The following is a 17,166-nucleotide window of genomic DNA, read 5'->3' as shown; positions in this document are numbered from 1 at the left end:
ACATACACAGGAAAAAAAAAGTCTGAAGTGGTGCTGAAGCTTAAGTGGTAGAGCTCTTGCCTTGAGAAAGCCCAAGGACGGTGCTCAGGCCCTGAGTTCATGCACTAGGACTGCCCCTCCCCCTGAAAAAAAGTGTATATTCCATTTAGTGTGTATTCAATTGTCAAAGTTGTTTTGCTGTTTTCATTTTTTAGGGATGTCTATGTGCTGTTACTGGAAATTGAACTCGGCTTAGGTACTATCATTTTTTCACTCAAGATTGGCACTCATCATTTGCACTATAGCTCTACTTCTAGGTTTTTGTACATTAATTGGAGTAGGAGTCTCACAGGTTAACTACCCAGGATGGTTTGAACTGTGATCCTCAGATCTCAGCCTCCTGATTAGCTAGTATTACAGGTATGAGCCACCCCAGCTCCTTGGTGTTTTTAACTGATAAATGGAAAGTTTATGTCCTGCATATAAGAACTTCACAGTCCCAGTCTCTTTACCCATAGTTGACTGAACTTGTAGACAATAAGCATGCCCTTAATAGATGAATGGACTTCATGACAAACTGGTACAGCCTGGCAATGGGGTGTGCTTGAACAACGGGAATGCCCTAGAGAACTTCCTATTGCCCAAGAAAAGAAGCCAATATGGCTCTAACTATGGCCTTCTAGAGAAGGCAGAGAAGATCAGTGGCTGGGTATTCAGAGTGGCATGAAGCCAGGCACCGGTGGCTCATGCCTGTAAAACTCAGGAGGCTGAGATCTGAAGATCACAGTTTAGTCAGCCTGGACTGGAAAGTCGGTGAGGCGCTTTTCTCCAATACACTCAGAAAAAGGTGGAGGTGGTGCTGTGGATCAGGTGTAGAGCACATGCCGTGAGCAAATAAAAGCTCAGGGTAGTGCGCAGAGTTCAAGGCCCAGGACTTGTGGGGAGGACTGGCTGAGAAGAGGGAGCGGGAGGAAGAACACGGGACTGGGGGCCGGGATTGCGCTTGCGCCGTGTGCGGGACCGAGGCCGCGATTGTGTAAACCTGGAGTCCGTAGGCTGTGCGGCACAGAGGAAACCCTAAGACAGCTCTGAAGGCCCAGTCCGTCAGTAATGGCACAGACGCCAATGCCAGGCGCATGTGGACACTGCCACAGTGTCCAGGCGCTGGGCTTCGCCCTGCCGGGCGTCGGGGACATCCTCTGCAGTGGGCGCTGTCCAGGTTGCTTCTCTCCTGCCCCTCAAAGACCGCCGGCTCCGGAGGAAGGCGACAGTGAGGTGAACCCGGCTGACCACAAAAGAGACGGACCAGGGAGGACAAGGTGGGACCACTGCCCCCGCGTCAAGGATTTGAAGGCCTCACTCAGGCCCATGATGAGTACATTCACACCGTTCCCCGTTATTGTGGGGGCCTGGTGCCCATTGGAGGCTCCCCACCCAGGGCTCCGATGGGCAGGACCCCGGCCCACGCTCGGCCCTGCCCAGCACCTGGCGCTGCTCAACTTGCCAGAAGCACCAGAAGCCTCAGTGACCAACTGGGACGAGCACGTAGGTCCGAGTACCCACACCGCGGGGAGTTGGAGCCGTGGACTTTCCCGGGTTCGCCGCATCCAGATTTTATCTCTCAGAAGACGCCGCCTAGTACCTCCTCCTCCTCCAGCAGGTCCCTGTGGCTCCAGAGGACCCGGGGAGTAGAGGTTCACGGCCAGCGCCCCTGTCTCCAGCCCACGCTGCTGCTTTTGTTTTCTTCTGAAGGCCAGGTCTCCCACCCACCTGGAGGCCCCGACTCAGTGGAGGCCCCACCCACTCGCTTTCCCTGCTCCCCAGTGACCCAGGCCCCTCCAACCACTCCACTCCTCCACCGACAACCAGCTGGCCCAATAAAGACTGCCTCCAAAAGAATACAAAAAGGATCTGGCCTGCATGCTGTATCTGGCGGTGGTGATCTCAGCATTTTCAGTTTTCTTAACCTAATGTCTCTGTCCCCATGTACTTACATTTTGTTTCATGACCAGCCCTGACTGGTGAAATGCATCATCTAGTTCATAGATCCGTAAAAGGTAACTGTTTAATTCTTTTTGATGGGAACAAAGAAACAGCCTTTGCCAGCAAGCCTCACAGCCCTAGCCCTGTGGGACTTTGAAGTCAGTGCAGGGAAGACCTGTTTCCATCTCCTGTAATGATGGCCGCCAGACTGACCTATCAGCACAGCCCTGTCTTTCTCCAACAGCTTCGTCCCACCTTTGAATCACACCCACGTGCTAGTTAATTCAGACTAGCTACTCAGAAGGCTAAGATATGAAAATCAGGGTTGGAAGCCAACCTGGGCAGGAAAGTCCATGAGACGCACATCCCCAGCTAACCACCAGAAAACTGTAAGTGGAGCTGTGGCTTTTAAGTGGTAGAGCCTATCCTTGACTCACTCCTGACTTTGACTCTTGTTCACTTCAACCTGGAACACACTTCTTACACTTACCAGCCTATGTTTGTAGTGGGCCATGCAAAAACAAGTACCTCCTGCGAAGCTGCCTATTAAATCCAGGTAGATTCCTCCCCATACATTAGCCTGTTTTCAGTGGATTTCTAAGTCACAGGTCACTAAACACAGCCTAAGACTAAGGACTCATCAGCAAAATCTAATGCCTAAGAGGCTAGAATATGACAGCAGAGACTCAATTTCAGTTCTCTTTAACTGAGCACATTATGCTTAGATTTGGTTGGATTTTATGAAACCAGTGCCCAAATTTCATTTCTTACCTTTCTAGTTTGGGAAGTTTACTCATAAGGAAATGACAGTAGGCAGACTTTCCCTTTTGTTCGGTTACCAAATGTCTCATTGGGTCTCATTTGTGCCCGAGGCCAGCCTTGTCAATGGCTGACACTCTAGCACTTCCACTAGTTTGTTGGAGAGTTTTGTGGAGTTTCTTGTCTGCCCTGTAGGCTATGAACTATGATCCTCAGATCTCAGCTTCCTGAATAGCTAGGAGAATGAGCCACCTGTGCTCAACTTGACTCTTCCTTTGGTCGGTCTTTTTGTTTTTTGGTCAGTCATGGAACTGAACTCTGGGCCTGGGTTTGTCCCTGGAGCTCTTCAGCTCAAGGCTACTGCCCTACCCCTGGAGCCACAACTCCACTTCTGGTTTTCTAATGGTTAACTGGAGATAAGAATCTCATGGTCTTCAGTGCCTGGAGTGGCTTTGAACTGAAATCCTCAGATCTCAGCCTCCTGAGTAGCTAGGATTACAGGTGTGAGCTGCCATGTATGGCTTTGGTCAGTCTTTTTTCCAATTCAACAAATGCCATAATAGTAACTTTAGGGACTTTCTAACATTCCTTTATCTCTAGTCTGTTCTCTTTTCACTGACTGGTCTTGCAATGTACATGTAGCCTGTTTTCTAGCTAATGAGATGTGCTTCTTAAGAGGCAGGTTCTGGACCACTTTTACTGGTACCTGAGATTGCTAGCATAATCATGACATGAGACCAAGGATGAAGCCATCACTCAGAGGATAGAACCAAGCTTCACACCTTTCGTGCTACTGTATGCTGTTTGAATCCTAACCTTACCTCTTGCTTATGTCACTTCTAGATATTCTGCTATCAATAGCCCAAACATGCTGACCTGATACAGAATTTGGGTAAAGGAAATAGGATCTTCAGGGGGCCAGGAGTTTGGCCTAGTGGTAGAGTGCTTGCCTAGCATGCTTGAAGACCTGGGTTCAATTCCTCAGTACCACATACATAGAAAAGCCAGAAGTGGTGCTGCAGCTCAAGTGGTAAAGCCTTGAGGAAAAAGCCAAAGGACAGTACTCAGGTCCTGAGTTCAAGCCCCAGGACTGGCTAAAAATAAAAAATAAATAAAAATATTAAATAAATGAGATCTTCAGGTACCAGACCAAGAAATGTAGAATTGACAAGATGGAAGAGGTGAATTGGGTGTGACTCCCATTATTCCAGTCTCAGCTGACTCCATTTGGTCAAATTCTTACCTTATACATATGGAGATAATGACTACATCCCTAGTATTAAGAGAAGTGGTAGAAATTCAGGATGTCAGAATATGTCATTTATTTCTCACAACATACAAAAAAGATGCATCTAGTTCCAGGTAGCCCTAGCTGAAAGCAAAAATCTTGTCTGCTTTATCAAGTCCTAAGTGAAGCCCGGAGGTTTTAAAATGCTGAATTATCTCCCTCAGAAGAAGACAGAACTCAAGATAATCTTTCAGAACTACAGGATTATGAATTATTTCTCCCAAGGCTACTGTTTCAAACTGCCTCAAAATCAGGTATCATTAAATAGGTCAGAGGGAGGAATGAAGAACTTAATTGTGCTATCAGTTTAATGAGAAATACTACAGAAAAAAAAGGAGTTCCCATTCCTATCCTTACAACAGTCAATTGGTTTCATTTAAAAATTTGTTTGGATTTTTTTTAATACCTTATTAAGGATGTTCTTGTGAGATACTGGCTTATAACATTGCTGTCAAGTATCAGGTTTTGGTCATACTAAGTGCAAAACCGGGTAGGACATGTTTTCTAATCTGAACGAATGCAGAAAATGACAAATTCATGAGCAGAGCATTCAGATAGAAACTTTTGTTTTCTGAAATATACTGTTCTCAGCTGTGTCTATTTTATCTAACTAGCCAACTTCACTGGGACAAAGTTGTAAGAGTATATGCTAGAGGCTGGGAGCAGCCTAGTGGTAGAGTGTTTGCCTAGCATTCACAAAGCCCTGGGTTCTATTCCTCGGTACCACATACACAGAAAAGGCTGGAAGTGGTGCTTGACTCAAGTGGTCAAGCACTAACCTTAAGAAAGCTCAAGGACAGTGCTCAGGCCCTGAGTTCAAGCCCCAGGATTGGCCAAAGAAAAAGTAAAAGAGTATTTACTGCCTGGTTTTGCAAACACAAAGCCTCAGAACAAGCAAAACCAAGCAAATACGTCCCCCCAACAGTGGCCCTTCCAGGACTTGACAAGGAAGTTGTGAGCCCAACTGAAGGGGCTGCCTGGTGTGAACATCAAGACATGTTAAGAGAACTTAAGCAATCTCAAAACATGGTATAGTTTTAAAACTGTATTAAAAGTCAAGATGTGATTCTGAAAATGTTAGGTTATAGTGGAACTGACCCAGACAGGCAAATACTAATTGAGAACCAAATATTCTGTGTGTGTGTGTGTGTGTGTGTGTGTGTGTGTGTGTGTACATACACATATGCAATACTGGGTTTGAACTCAGGGCCTCACACTTGCTAGGCAAGTGCTTTACTGCTTAAGCCACATCTGCCAAGTGATCAAACTGAATAATTCTAATAGAATGTTTATACAGTTTCCTTCTAGAAAACAAAATTCTTGTCTGTCCAAGAGAAAACAGGAAAATAAACTGAAATAGTATTAATAAAGCACATTTTCCATGGTAACAGATGGACCATATATATGTTAGGAGTCCTCAGTAAGGCTTTTTTGTTGTTTTGTTTTTGCCAACTCTTGGGCTTGAACTCAGGGCCTGAGCACTGTCCTGGGGCTTTCTGAAGGCTAGAGCTCTACCACTTGAGCCATAGCACCACTTCTAGTTTTTTTCTATGTATGTGGTACCAAGGAATCCAACCCGGGTCTACGTGCTTGCTCGGCAAGCACTCTTACCACACTAGGCCAAACTTCCAACCTCCCTCAGTAACATTTTCATTTCTATATTCCATTTTTTTTAAACCTCAAGGATGAGTATTATATAACAATCTTTATTCCTTGTTTATTTTGGTGCTAGCACTGGGGCTTGAACTCAGGGCCTAGGCACTCCCCCCCCCCTTTTTTTTAATCAAGGCTAGCATTCTACCACCTGAGCCACAGCTCTGTTTCTGGCCTTTTGGTGATTAATTGGAGGCAAGAGTCTCATAAACTGTTTTGACTGGGCTGGCTTCAAACTAATCCTCAGATGTCATGCAAGTAACTAAGATTACAGGTGTGAGCCACCAGCACCCAGCTCTAATTTAAAATTACATCTTAAAATATAAAATCAATGAAGCACTCCTCTCTAACCCATTCCTTGTTATCAGCAGCTAACATTTATGAAACACTAACCACCTAGAGTAACAATAATTTGTCTGAAGCTATACAAATCAATAATTGGCAAAGCCTGTTAACATTTTCAAACTCCTATGCTCTGTAGATAAGGCATTTCTTTAATCATGGAGTTCTTCAGTGGACTTTTAGTTATTACAGATTAGAGCTACTTATACTTTTTCATTTACAAGTAATGGCACAGGTTATTCTCTGTAGTCAATGTCATGGAGCAAAATTACTAAGTCAACTGTATTTTTTATTTTTTGTTGGTTGAGGGGCCTGGACACTGTCCCTGAGCTATTTTGCTCAAGGCCAGCACTCTACTATTTTGTGCCAAAGCGCCACTTCTGGTTTTCTGGTGGTTAATTGAAGATGAGTCTCACAGACTTTCCTACCTGAGCTGGCTTGGAACTGCAATTCTTAGATCTCAGCCTCTTGAGTAGCTAGGATTACAGACATGAGCACCAGGCTTCAAATGTATTTTTCGTTACTCAACATTTAAAATAATCCCATTCAGAGCTATGCAAATTCAGTATTTCAAAATTTTGGTTGTTTCTTTTCCCCCTTTATGGAAAACAGATTGTCCTAAGGGGTCATAAAGTCTGATAGGGCAAATCTAAATTCTTGTTCAGAACTACCCTAGCCCCTTATTCTATAAAAATGCTCCCAGGAACTTTTTTAAATTGCAGTTCTTCTTTTAATGTGAACCATCATAGTTTTACATGGAGTACCTCCTCCTTTCCCACCTCCCACCACTGCTTCAACTGTGTATCAGACTTGCTACAAGCTACCACCAAACAGTATCTAACAATGGATATTCTTTTCCATTTGAGATCATAAAAATTTATCAGCTACTGATATAAAACACCTGTAATCCTAGCTCCTCAGGAGGATGAAATCTGAGGGTCTTGGTTTGAAGCCAGCCCAGGCAAAAAAGCCGATGAGACCCTCATCTCCAATTAGCTACCAAAAAACCAGAAGTGGAGCTGTGGCTCAAATGGTAAAGTACCAAGCTTGTGCACAAAAAACTAAGGGACAGCACTAAGCCAGAGTTCAAGCCTCAGGACTGGCACCAAAATAAAGCAAATTATAAGTTTGCTGACAGCAATCCTCCTTTACATGTAGGATGCACATTTCAGTGGATTATTCAGTTTTATCTGTTACTTTTATTACAGGAATCTCTTTAGGACTACCCATGTATGAAATAAAGTCAATACAAATTGCTAGTTCTCTATAGTTCTGTTTTTATTTTTTCCGTTTCGTTCTTAGAAAACCTTATTCTTATGTAGACTTTTATAAACCCATTTGTGGCCAGGCACTGGTGGCTCAGGCCTGTAATCCTAACTACTCAATAAGCTGAGATTTGAGGATCCCAGTTCAAAGCCAGCCTGGGCAAGAAACTCTTACCAAAGTTAACCACCAAAAAAGCCTCAAGTGGACCTGTGGTTCAAATGGTAGTGCATTAGCCTAGAGCATAAAAGCTGAGGGGCAGGCCCTGAATTAAGGCATCAGGACTGACACCCCTACTCACCTTCCCCCACCAAAAGAAATGTATTCTAAATTTTAATTCAAAATTTTACTCTATGTAACGCTATTCAGGCTATTCATAGTTTGTCCAATTCACATGTGGCTCTAGAGGAGTAAGCACTAGCAACCAGCCTGGTTATAAGAGGTCCTGTAAGGACTGGGACTGAGAACACAGCTCAGGGTAGAACTAACTTGCTGTGCACCCAGCTCTGGGCTCTGACCTCAGGACTACGAAGAGAAGGCAGGGTCTTGGCAGTCTCTCATTCTAAGCCTCATGTTTCTTAGCATAGAAACAGAACACATAAGTTTTGATTGTTAGGACATCCTATTCAGACTTAAAATACCCAAATGAGGGCCACAGGGAATCTGTAGATAGGAGCCAAATTTAAACCAAAATGTGTTTTCACCATGAATTTCAACTGTTTTCCTTCCAGATCCTTCTTTGTCTACTCAAATTTCCATCCATTTTTCCTATTTACCTACATATAACTTACATACAGCTCAGAGTAGCAAATACCACTAGCTTGTCCAGACATTTTAAAACATTGTGATCAGCCCACCATAAGTGTATAATTTAACACATCCCATATTTATTAACTTATCCCAAGAACTAGAAAGCTATATGGAACAGGGTAGGCATTGAGTATGTACTTGCTGACAGAATGAAGTACTGAGTCCCAGCTAATCTATGTCAGAACCCACATTTCACAAACTATCAATAAAGTGGATACTTTATCATTTCAAGTTTCCAACAGATAAAATACTTGGGACCTACACTGAGTAACAGAAACTTGATATAGGAGACACTCAGGTATTCACTTTGCAGAAATCAGTCTTTCCTATTTTCACCTTATTTCTAACCTGTCATATGCTTCTTCCAAAATAAGGCAATATTTTATCTATCTCAGATTTCACTTGCCTTCTAATTTTTAATTAGTATTCATTAGTAATTATTAACCCTCAATCCATTTCACTAAAGTGTCAAATGTTAATTTTTTTACTACTATATTTCATTGACTACATTTTCACGTAATACCACCTTCAAATCTGGTATCTTATAATTAATGGCACAATATTATGGTTTCACTGGTAACATTTTTTTCTCCTAAGGGATGTGTAAGATGTTGCTAGGTCTCACAAGCAATGCTGTCTTAGAAGGCAAAGTTCAAGTTTTCCATTTCAAGCCAACAATTTCCTCATCTTCCCAGACATTCTCCCAACACAAATATGTAACTGAAATGCTCAATTAGAAAAACTATCCAAACACAGTTCAATTTTATATAAAATATTTAATTTTTAAAACACAGGCTATTCATGTCACATAAATATCTTCAATTCTAGGTTAGCTGCTATGGTCAGCAGAATTATCCAAGTGTGACTATTAGGAATAATTTAGATACTGTCACTTATAGGAAAGTCTAAAGGTCTAAGACTCACCATATTAGGATTCTGAGACTTGAATACTTGTAGCTATTTTGCTAATTTCCAAATAGTTCCTCACTTCCTGTAATGCAGTTTTATAAGTTGTTAGTACTCAATATTCAAATAAAAGCAAAATATTTTTTCTCTCAACCAAAAAAAATCCATCAAAAAATAAAATGCTTAGTTGACATCAACTCATTTTATAGTAGTAAAATGGTAAATTATCCTCATTAAAATATTCTCAAGGTTCACAAGTCAAATACATAGCACAGTTAACTGGCTTTAGAACTGGAGCTTTCCATCTCATAGCTGTTCCCATTTAAGACTCCAACCAAAAAGTCACCAGCACAGTGAAAATAAATGGTTAATTGGCACAACTTTTAATTTCCCAGAGTCTTTTTCCATTTAGTGATGATGGAAATTCTGGTTATTTTCCTTTGGTTCCTTTCCAGAATTACTGTGAGTGTGTGTGTGTGTGTGTGTGTGTGCATGAGCACACGTGTGTATACAAAACATATGTAAGACTCACAAAATTACAGTTTAAGCAAGGGTAATTCCATATTTCTTTGTTACTTTTAATAGAATAAAAACATGTTAAAATGCCCTAATGTTGCTCTATCTGGCAGAAGTCATGAATTTCATAGAAGTGAGAGAAAAGAAAGCTTTTCTCTCACAACTTTTTGTTTCAACAAATTCAATGTAGACAATGTTTCTAGTTAACAATTTAACTTTTTTCCTTAAAACGGTAATTGCTTAACTTAAAATCTGTTCGCCACCCCTCTTCCCATTAACTTTAATACATTTATGCAAATTTGGTTACTAATTCTTGGTTCTAAACTCCTGTCCTCCAAATGGAAAAGAGGTCAGTATGGGAATCGGGAAGAAAACAGTCCTTTAAACTACTCATTCAGCTATTTACTTTCAACCACTGAGATGACACAGGTTGTGGAACTTCTCAGAAGTAACAAAAAGGTACTGATTGCTATCTACTCCCTTCTTGGCCCTCACTCCCCTATGGAGAGAAGGTGGTAGTCAAAGTGAGCACAACCAAATGACAGGCAAAAGGGGCAAAGTGGGGGAGGCAGAGGGGATGGCTTAACAGAGCAATCAGGCAGACCCTAGGACCTGGAGAATTTCCTGCCTCTTCAATACAATGCATTGATTCCCTTTAAAAGACAAATGGGTGTAAAAGTTAACTACTTTTTCAGACCTTAAGCTTACCTGTTAAGGCACTTACTTAACCCTCCCCAGCCCACCCATATTTTTCATAGAAAACCCACTATTTCATCTGAATGCATTTTGCTAGGCTATGATAATCTGCAAAACAAAACAAAAATAACATTGACCATTTTTTTTATATAAAACTTGCATCAAGAGAAAGGTTGTGTTTTATTTTCTGAAATGAGCACAAAGTACACCTTTCACAATAACACTGAAAGCAGGTGCAAAGACTTGACAGTGACCTTTGACTAAAGGTAGCTTTGTAAAAAGAAAAATACCAAATAAATCAGTGCCCTTTCTGATTGTTGTAAAACTGGAGGGGAGCGAGGGATTGTTTTTACATAAAAGTTGGTCCAAACTTACAAAAAAAGCACAAATGTGCATAGTTCAGAAGATCTGCAAGAGGGCCATAAAAAGCTTATGTCCCTAAGATGAGCATCCACTTAAAACTGCAAGAATACAAAATAAAATTGTAACTAGAATTCGTGAAGATGTACAATCAATAGATCTAGTTTTAAGAACAGCATGAATTTAAGCAAGGTTTTTTTGTTTTTTTTTTCACTATTGTATGCAAGACCCTTTCCACATAAAAATAAAGCTGTTGTTGAATTAATATTATTCAAGTCTCTTGGATTGCTGCCTTAAACTGCAGCTAGAAAAGTCTTTCCAGATAAAAATGATGTGCCTGAGGAAAAACATACTCAGTATGGTAGCCCTCTGCCTCGACCTCTGCCAGCTGATGTGCTAATGTGCCCCCTGTATCCTTGTGTATATCCAGGTCCTTGGGCAGGAGAAGTCCAGGTCTGTCCATGCATGAGGCTGGGGCCACCTGGATTTTCCTGTAAATTACCACCGTAGTTATAGTTGTGCATCTTTGCTGGCAGAGGATGAGTACTCTCAGGCCCTGCGGAGGGGTCACTGCTGTTTGCCAGGACTGCAATAGGACCATGGTTATATTCAAATCTATGGTCCTTGTCTCCACTAAACAACATGGGCCCAGCATTGAGGTAAATGTCTCCATATCCAGCTACTGAACTGGGAAACGACTCGGAAAAGGCAGAAGGTTGAGGAGGAGGGGGAGGAGGAGGAGGAGGGGGAGGGGGAGGAGGAGGAGGACCACCAGAATGAGATGAAGCAGTACTGTAGTTATCCAAGGACTGAATGTCTGAGTTTCCAATGAAGCTACGCCGTTCTAGCGGTGGAGCCGAACTACTTCCAAGGCCGTCATTGCTAACATAAGGAGCAGAAGAGAAAGAAGATGATCCAAAGTTGTCTTTGTAGTCTGAAGTGGGCACGTATGTGTCCCCTGAAGGGTAATCCATACCGCCTTCTCTCTTGGGGTCATCCTGGGGTTGGTGTTGAGTCAGCAGCTGCAGCAGGGCTGCTTTCACTCCAGCATGAGGGTCAGTTAATGAAGAACTAGTGGTAGGTACATGCTGGTTTTCTGTCCGATAATCCAGATCCTCCTCCGTGACTGGTGGTGGTTCGGGTGGCTCAGGAGGGCGTTGATCAGGAGGCAGAATCCGAGGTCGGTCTGGTTCTGGTGTTAATTCCAATATCCTCCTGTCTTGATGTTGGATAAGATCATCTTGCCCTAAGTAAAACAAAGCAAAATGTGAGTGAAAGGCACACAGGAAACAAAATATTCAAAATAATTCCTATTTCCAATGAGTGGTTCTAAAGACGATTAGGAAAAAAGTTTCCAAGTGCTACTGTTGCCTGTCACTATAAAGAAATTAGGTAAGTGTAAACATAAAACTATAATCAGCTTATATTCCTGTTTATTTCTTGAGGAATGAAAGTTACTATATACATAAAGTTTATGCTCTAGTCAAGTATCCTTAATATTTACAATTAAAGTTATTTACTGCCAGGACCAGTGTTGCTCATGCCTGCAATCCTAGCTACTCAAGAGTCTGAGATCTGAGGATTGTGGTCCAAAGCCAGACCCATCGGGAAAGTTCAAGATATTTATTTCCAACTAGCCAACAAAAAGCTAAAAACAGGAGCTGTGGTTCAAGTGGTATAGTGCCAACCTTGACCTAAAAAACTCAAGGACAGTTGTTCAGGTGCTAAGTAAGTTCAAGCCCCAGGACTGGCACCAAAAAATAACAACAACCACCTGACTATTTATTAAAGGTTTACGTTTAAAAAAACCTACAGTATTCAGAATGAATTGTATCACTCATGGATAATTTGTTACAGAATTTATTCCTAAGAGTACACAGATCACAGTGGTTCAACAATTCTCAGCAGAGTGCAGCCTGTTAGGAGTCTGGTGAGCCAACACTCACCTGATGCTGGCGTGCTGGGTTCTGGAGGTGGCCTGAGTTGTAATGATGCTTCATGTCCTGCTCCATTCTCCCTCTCTTCTAGTAGCACATCTTTCTGTTTCGACTGCTGAGCCTTTATTAACTGAGTCAACAGAACTGCAAATGCACTCTGCACAGCCGCCTGGGCAGCATCTGCCTCCACTTTAGGTTGGACGGTCTGACAAGGCTGAATTCCTCCCAAAGGTTTCGAAGACTCCTGCTGTGGTGTTGATGGATCTGTCTGTTTTTCACCTGTTGCCAAAATTCCAGCAGGAAGGTTTATTTTATTTAGCTGCTGCTGAGTCTCAGAGTTTACCTTAATGTTCAACACTTGGACAAAATCAGCCATATTAATACTTGTTTTAGACTGTAGTAGGTTTAGTAGAATTGCCAATTCACTGTGGTTTAACGGCTGTCCAGGGCCTGTTATTACTAAAGACAAAATTTGTATTAATTAGAACTGCCATAACTCATAGCTCCTCCCATCCCCCAAATGGTCCCATGCTACCATAATAAAATGCACATTTGGGGGGGGGGATGTTTCAGGAACGTGAAAAGGGCACCTCAGTCTATTTCACTAACGTAGCATTTGAAATGTACTTGTAACATAAACTAAGATAAAAAGAAAACTGCAGTCAGTTTTAAATGTGTTGTCCTTAAGACTAAATACTTCAAAAGGAAAACCAAAGTGATTACCAGAATCCCATGCTACAGTTTTAACCAGGAAATAAGACTTTCTGAGCAGGCAATGAATAATGGTCATGGTAGCCAAGTGTCAGTTTCTAATTATTGTATACCCTTTATTCCTCACAATCACCTTTTAAGGCAGGTTCTAACATTAGCCTCCTTTTACAGAAGGAACTACCTAAGTAACTCGCCCAAATTAATCAGTCATAGGGATTTCATGAGAACTGGCAATAGAAACTGAACACTTAACCACTACACTCTACCGTTTATTATGTTTAATAAAATTTACTATACAAGAACCTAATCTTGCTTTTGCCTTAAATGGAAACTAGAAGATTTTATAGACTCCAATAAAGCACATTAATTCAAATTTTTTAAATAAAAATCAAGCTGCTTAGTCAGGCAACGGTGGCTCACACCTGTAATCCTAGCTATTCAGGAGGCTGAGATCTGAAGACCGGTTCAAAGCCAGCCTAGGCATGAAAGTCTGTGAGACTCTTATTTCCAATTAATCACCAGAAAAGTGGCGCTGTGGCTCAAGGGGTAGGGCAGTAGCTTTGAGCTGAAGAACTGTGGGCCCGGGCCCAGAGTTCAAGTCCCACGACTGACCAAAACCAAATAGACCAAAAACAACAAAAAAAACAACCCAGGAAGTGGTGCTGTGGCTCAAATAATAGAATGCTAGCATTGAGCACAAAAAGGCTCAGGAATGATACGCAAGCCCTGATGTTCAACCCCACAACCAACTACCCCCCCCCCCCAAAAAAATCAAGCTACTTTAGAAATATATTATATGCATAACACACATGACAGCACTAATTCATTTACCCCCCCAAAAAAAGACAAACAATAACAACAACAAAATAGATACAACTGCTTTTCAGTTTTAGCCTTGGCATGATTAACCACACCTAACAGCTAGGCTCAAATAAATATATACCACTACATATGTCAAGTAATAATAAGACAGTATCAACAGCAATTTCCATAACCACCAATGAAAGACTAATGGAAAAGAGTAATGAGTAAAGCTATTTTTTCAAATGGAAGAAAGTAATGTTTAGTAAAACTATTTTTTCATATGTAAGAGTAATGAGTAGTATTATTTTTCATGTCATCTTTTCATATTTGTTGACTTTTTTCATTATTTCTTAATATTACCTTTAGATGAATTCAAACATACTTTTGCAAAGTCTTCTTATTATTCACAAAGACTCAAAAGAACAATGTCTGCTTGTCACACCCCATAAGCCATTTTCCTTATTATGTCTATTTTAGCAGAAAGTTTCCATGTAAGCCCAGGAAAACATTCTTAACTAAAATGACTCTTCAAAAAGAGCAGTTTTCTTATTCAAAATACATTGTGGGGCCAAGAGTTTAGCCTAGTGGTAGAGTGCTTGCCTAGCATGCAGGAAGACCCAGGTTCCATTTCTTGGTACCACATACACAGAAAATGCTGCAAGAGGTGCTATAGCTCAGTGGCAGAGCTCTAGCCTTGAGAAAGCCCAAGGACAGCTCAGGCTCTGAGTTAAACCCCAAGAATGGAGGAAAAAAAAAAAAAACCATTGTGATGACAAAGGGGAACAAAATGGGGTACAGAGCATGTACCCTATTTCAAAAGACTCAGATTCTCACGTCTTAATATAGAATTTTTGGTTGTTGGTTGGTGTGGGGGGTGGATTTCTCCATCATTTATTGGAGCTGTGAATTAAGAGCCAATTTGGTTTAGGGGGGTATTTGGTGCCCATGATGAAGCATGAATTCAGGGCCTCATCTCCTTATTCACCCTTCTCCCTCACAGCTGGTAATTTGTCACTTGATCTGTGTCTCTCGTTTTGACTTTTTGCTGGTTAATTGGAGATACAAGAATCTATTTGTCAGCCTGGCCTAGCTTAGAACTGCAATCCTCAGATTTCTGTCTCCTGAGCAGCTACTATTACAGGGTGAACCATCAGTGCTTAGGTAGCAATTTATTTTCATCCACTAAAATAACTACTACCCTCTACTTGGTTTGCCCCATCCTCCTTTGGCAGTAGACGGTACGAAAAAAAATGTCCTGTTGCTTCCCTTTTGCCTTTCTCCAAATTTTAATGTGGAGAGGTAATATTGAACATGATAGATCAGCCCTCGCTATGTAAAAACAGATGTGTTCTCTAAAAGTATTCTCATGTGATATTCACTCTAAACAAAAATTACCACTGCTTTTGTATTTTAAAATCTGAAGAACTTTAATATACAGTCAAAGATAATCTTGTAGATTATATGAAACAAGGTAATCTTCCTCATGCCATTTAAACTAATCTACTCCATATTTAAGATCAACCACCAAATGCCCAATCGGATTCATACAGCTGACGGAGCCAAAACTAATGGACTAATCAACATCTCTCTCACTAAGTGCTAATCTATCTTCCATATTTAATAAGCTACTACCTTCACATAGTAACTTATTTACAACTCATTTTTATCATTTTCTGTCATATAAAAGACTCCTTTTGAAGATGGATGGTCTTCAATTATTTGGCAAAGCAAGAAGTAGATTTTTAAAAGCTTGTTAACTAAGTGAGATGATTTTATTAGTACTTCTGACTATGCTGAAGAGACTTAACTTCTCATGAAGTTTAAGTCACAGGAAGAAACCTAGGTTTTCTTAGATTTCAGATAACAATGACTTTATAAAAAATATGCTTCAGGGGCTGGGAGTTTGGCCTCGTGGTTGAGTGCTTGCCTAGCATGCACAAAGACCCGGGTTCGATTCCTTGGTACCATACACATAGAAAAAAGCCAGAAGTGGTGCTGAGGCTCAAGTGGTAGAGCTCTAGCCTTGAGAAAGTCCAAGGACAGTGCTTAGGCCCTGAGTTCATGGCCCAGGACTGGCAAAAAAAAAAATGCTTCATTGTTATGTTTTTGGCTTAATATCAGATACTAATGTTTGAAATCTCATTCTATATTAGGAGAAATATCTATAACTATAAGCAACCTATGAGTTTGATTCCACCTATGGATATTATAAATGGCATAAAATAGCACCTATGATGCATCTTGGCTATCTTTGATATATTCCTCTTCCTACTCAAGCATTCATAGACTTAAGCATGTGTGGTGGTAGGTAGTAAAAGGTACAATGACTTGCCAGTTGCTGGTAGCTCATGCCTGTAATCTTAGGTATTCAGGAGGCCAGCCAGGCAAGAAAGTCCATGAGACTCTCTATCTCCAAATAACCACCAGAAAATCAGAAGTACCACTGTGGGTCAAAGCAGTAGAGCACTAGACTAGTCTTGAGCAAAATAGCTTAGCTATAGCACTGAGGCCCTGAGTTCAAGCCTCATACCCCACACCCCCTCCCTGCCAAGACACATTGACTTCTGCACCAGGAACAAAGGAAAAAAAGAAATCTGACCAGTCACCAATCTAAGTTGGTTCTGCTTTAGAAATATTCTTCCCTGAGAATGCTTCATACTGCTGTGACAGGAGCAGGGAAGCTTCTAGACAATGTCAAATTCAGTCCCTAGACCTTCCCTTTCATCTTCCAGCCACAAGCAGAGTAACGGCACGAACAATAAGCGGAGTGCAGGTGAAGAGAACTAATCCATGGACGTATTACTGACCAGGTGCTACACTTGAGTTGCCCTGAGATTTCAGTTGTGTAGGTGGCAGCACACCCTGGGGTGTGTTAGTTCTGCTGTCGTCCAAGCCCAGAGACAATTCCTTCCTAGGGGCTTTAATTGTGGAAACATCATCAGTCATGCCCATCTGCTTCTGCCTTCTTCGCTTTTTACTCCATAACTCATGACAATCTTGCCATAAAGGAAGGCTGAAAAAAATATATGAACATAAAATTGTGGAATGTATAGTTATTTACTGTTAGATATATTACTTAAAGCAATTTTTAACAACCAAAAAGCTATTTACTATGTCGCACCAAAGCCATTCCCCCCAAATCTAGAAGATTTCCTGCAC

At 41.4% G+C, this 17,166-nt stretch overlaps 1 protein-coding gene across 6 annotated transcripts in view; it reads right to left on the bottom strand.

The window, feature by feature from the left end:
• Positions 1-10,356: 10,356 nt before the first annotated feature.
• Cdk13 (cyclin dependent kinase 13) overlaps positions 10,357-17,166 on the bottom strand; it is a 101,382-nt gene continuing 94,572 nt past the window's right edge. For 4 of the 6 annotated variants that reach the window (XM_090332611.1, XM_090332607.1, XM_090332612.1 and 1 more), the window contains 3 exons: positions 16,815-17,020; positions 12,502-12,951; positions 10,357-11,801 (listed from right to left, as the gene is read on the bottom strand). In XM_090332611.1, the coding sequence (XP_090188737.1) occupies positions 10,909-11,801; positions 12,502-12,951; positions 16,815-17,020 (1,549 nt within the window). In that variant the 3' untranslated portion in view covers positions 10,357-10,908. The remainder of the gene's footprint in view (positions 11,802-12,501; positions 12,952-16,814; positions 17,021-17,166) is intronic. The other 2 variants (XM_090332609.1, XM_090332610.1) reach the window with 1 other exon arrangement.

This window comes from Megascapheus bottae, chromosome 5 (genome assembly GCF_031878675.1).
Source record: "Megascapheus bottae isolate mThoBot1 chromosome 5, mThoBot2.hap1, whole genome shotgun sequence".
Classification (NCBI taxonomy): Eukaryota; Metazoa; Chordata; class Mammalia; order Rodentia; family Geomyidae; genus Megascapheus; species Megascapheus bottae.
Note: the sequence above shows the minus strand (reverse complement) of the source record. Positions and strands in the feature narration are given on the sequence as shown.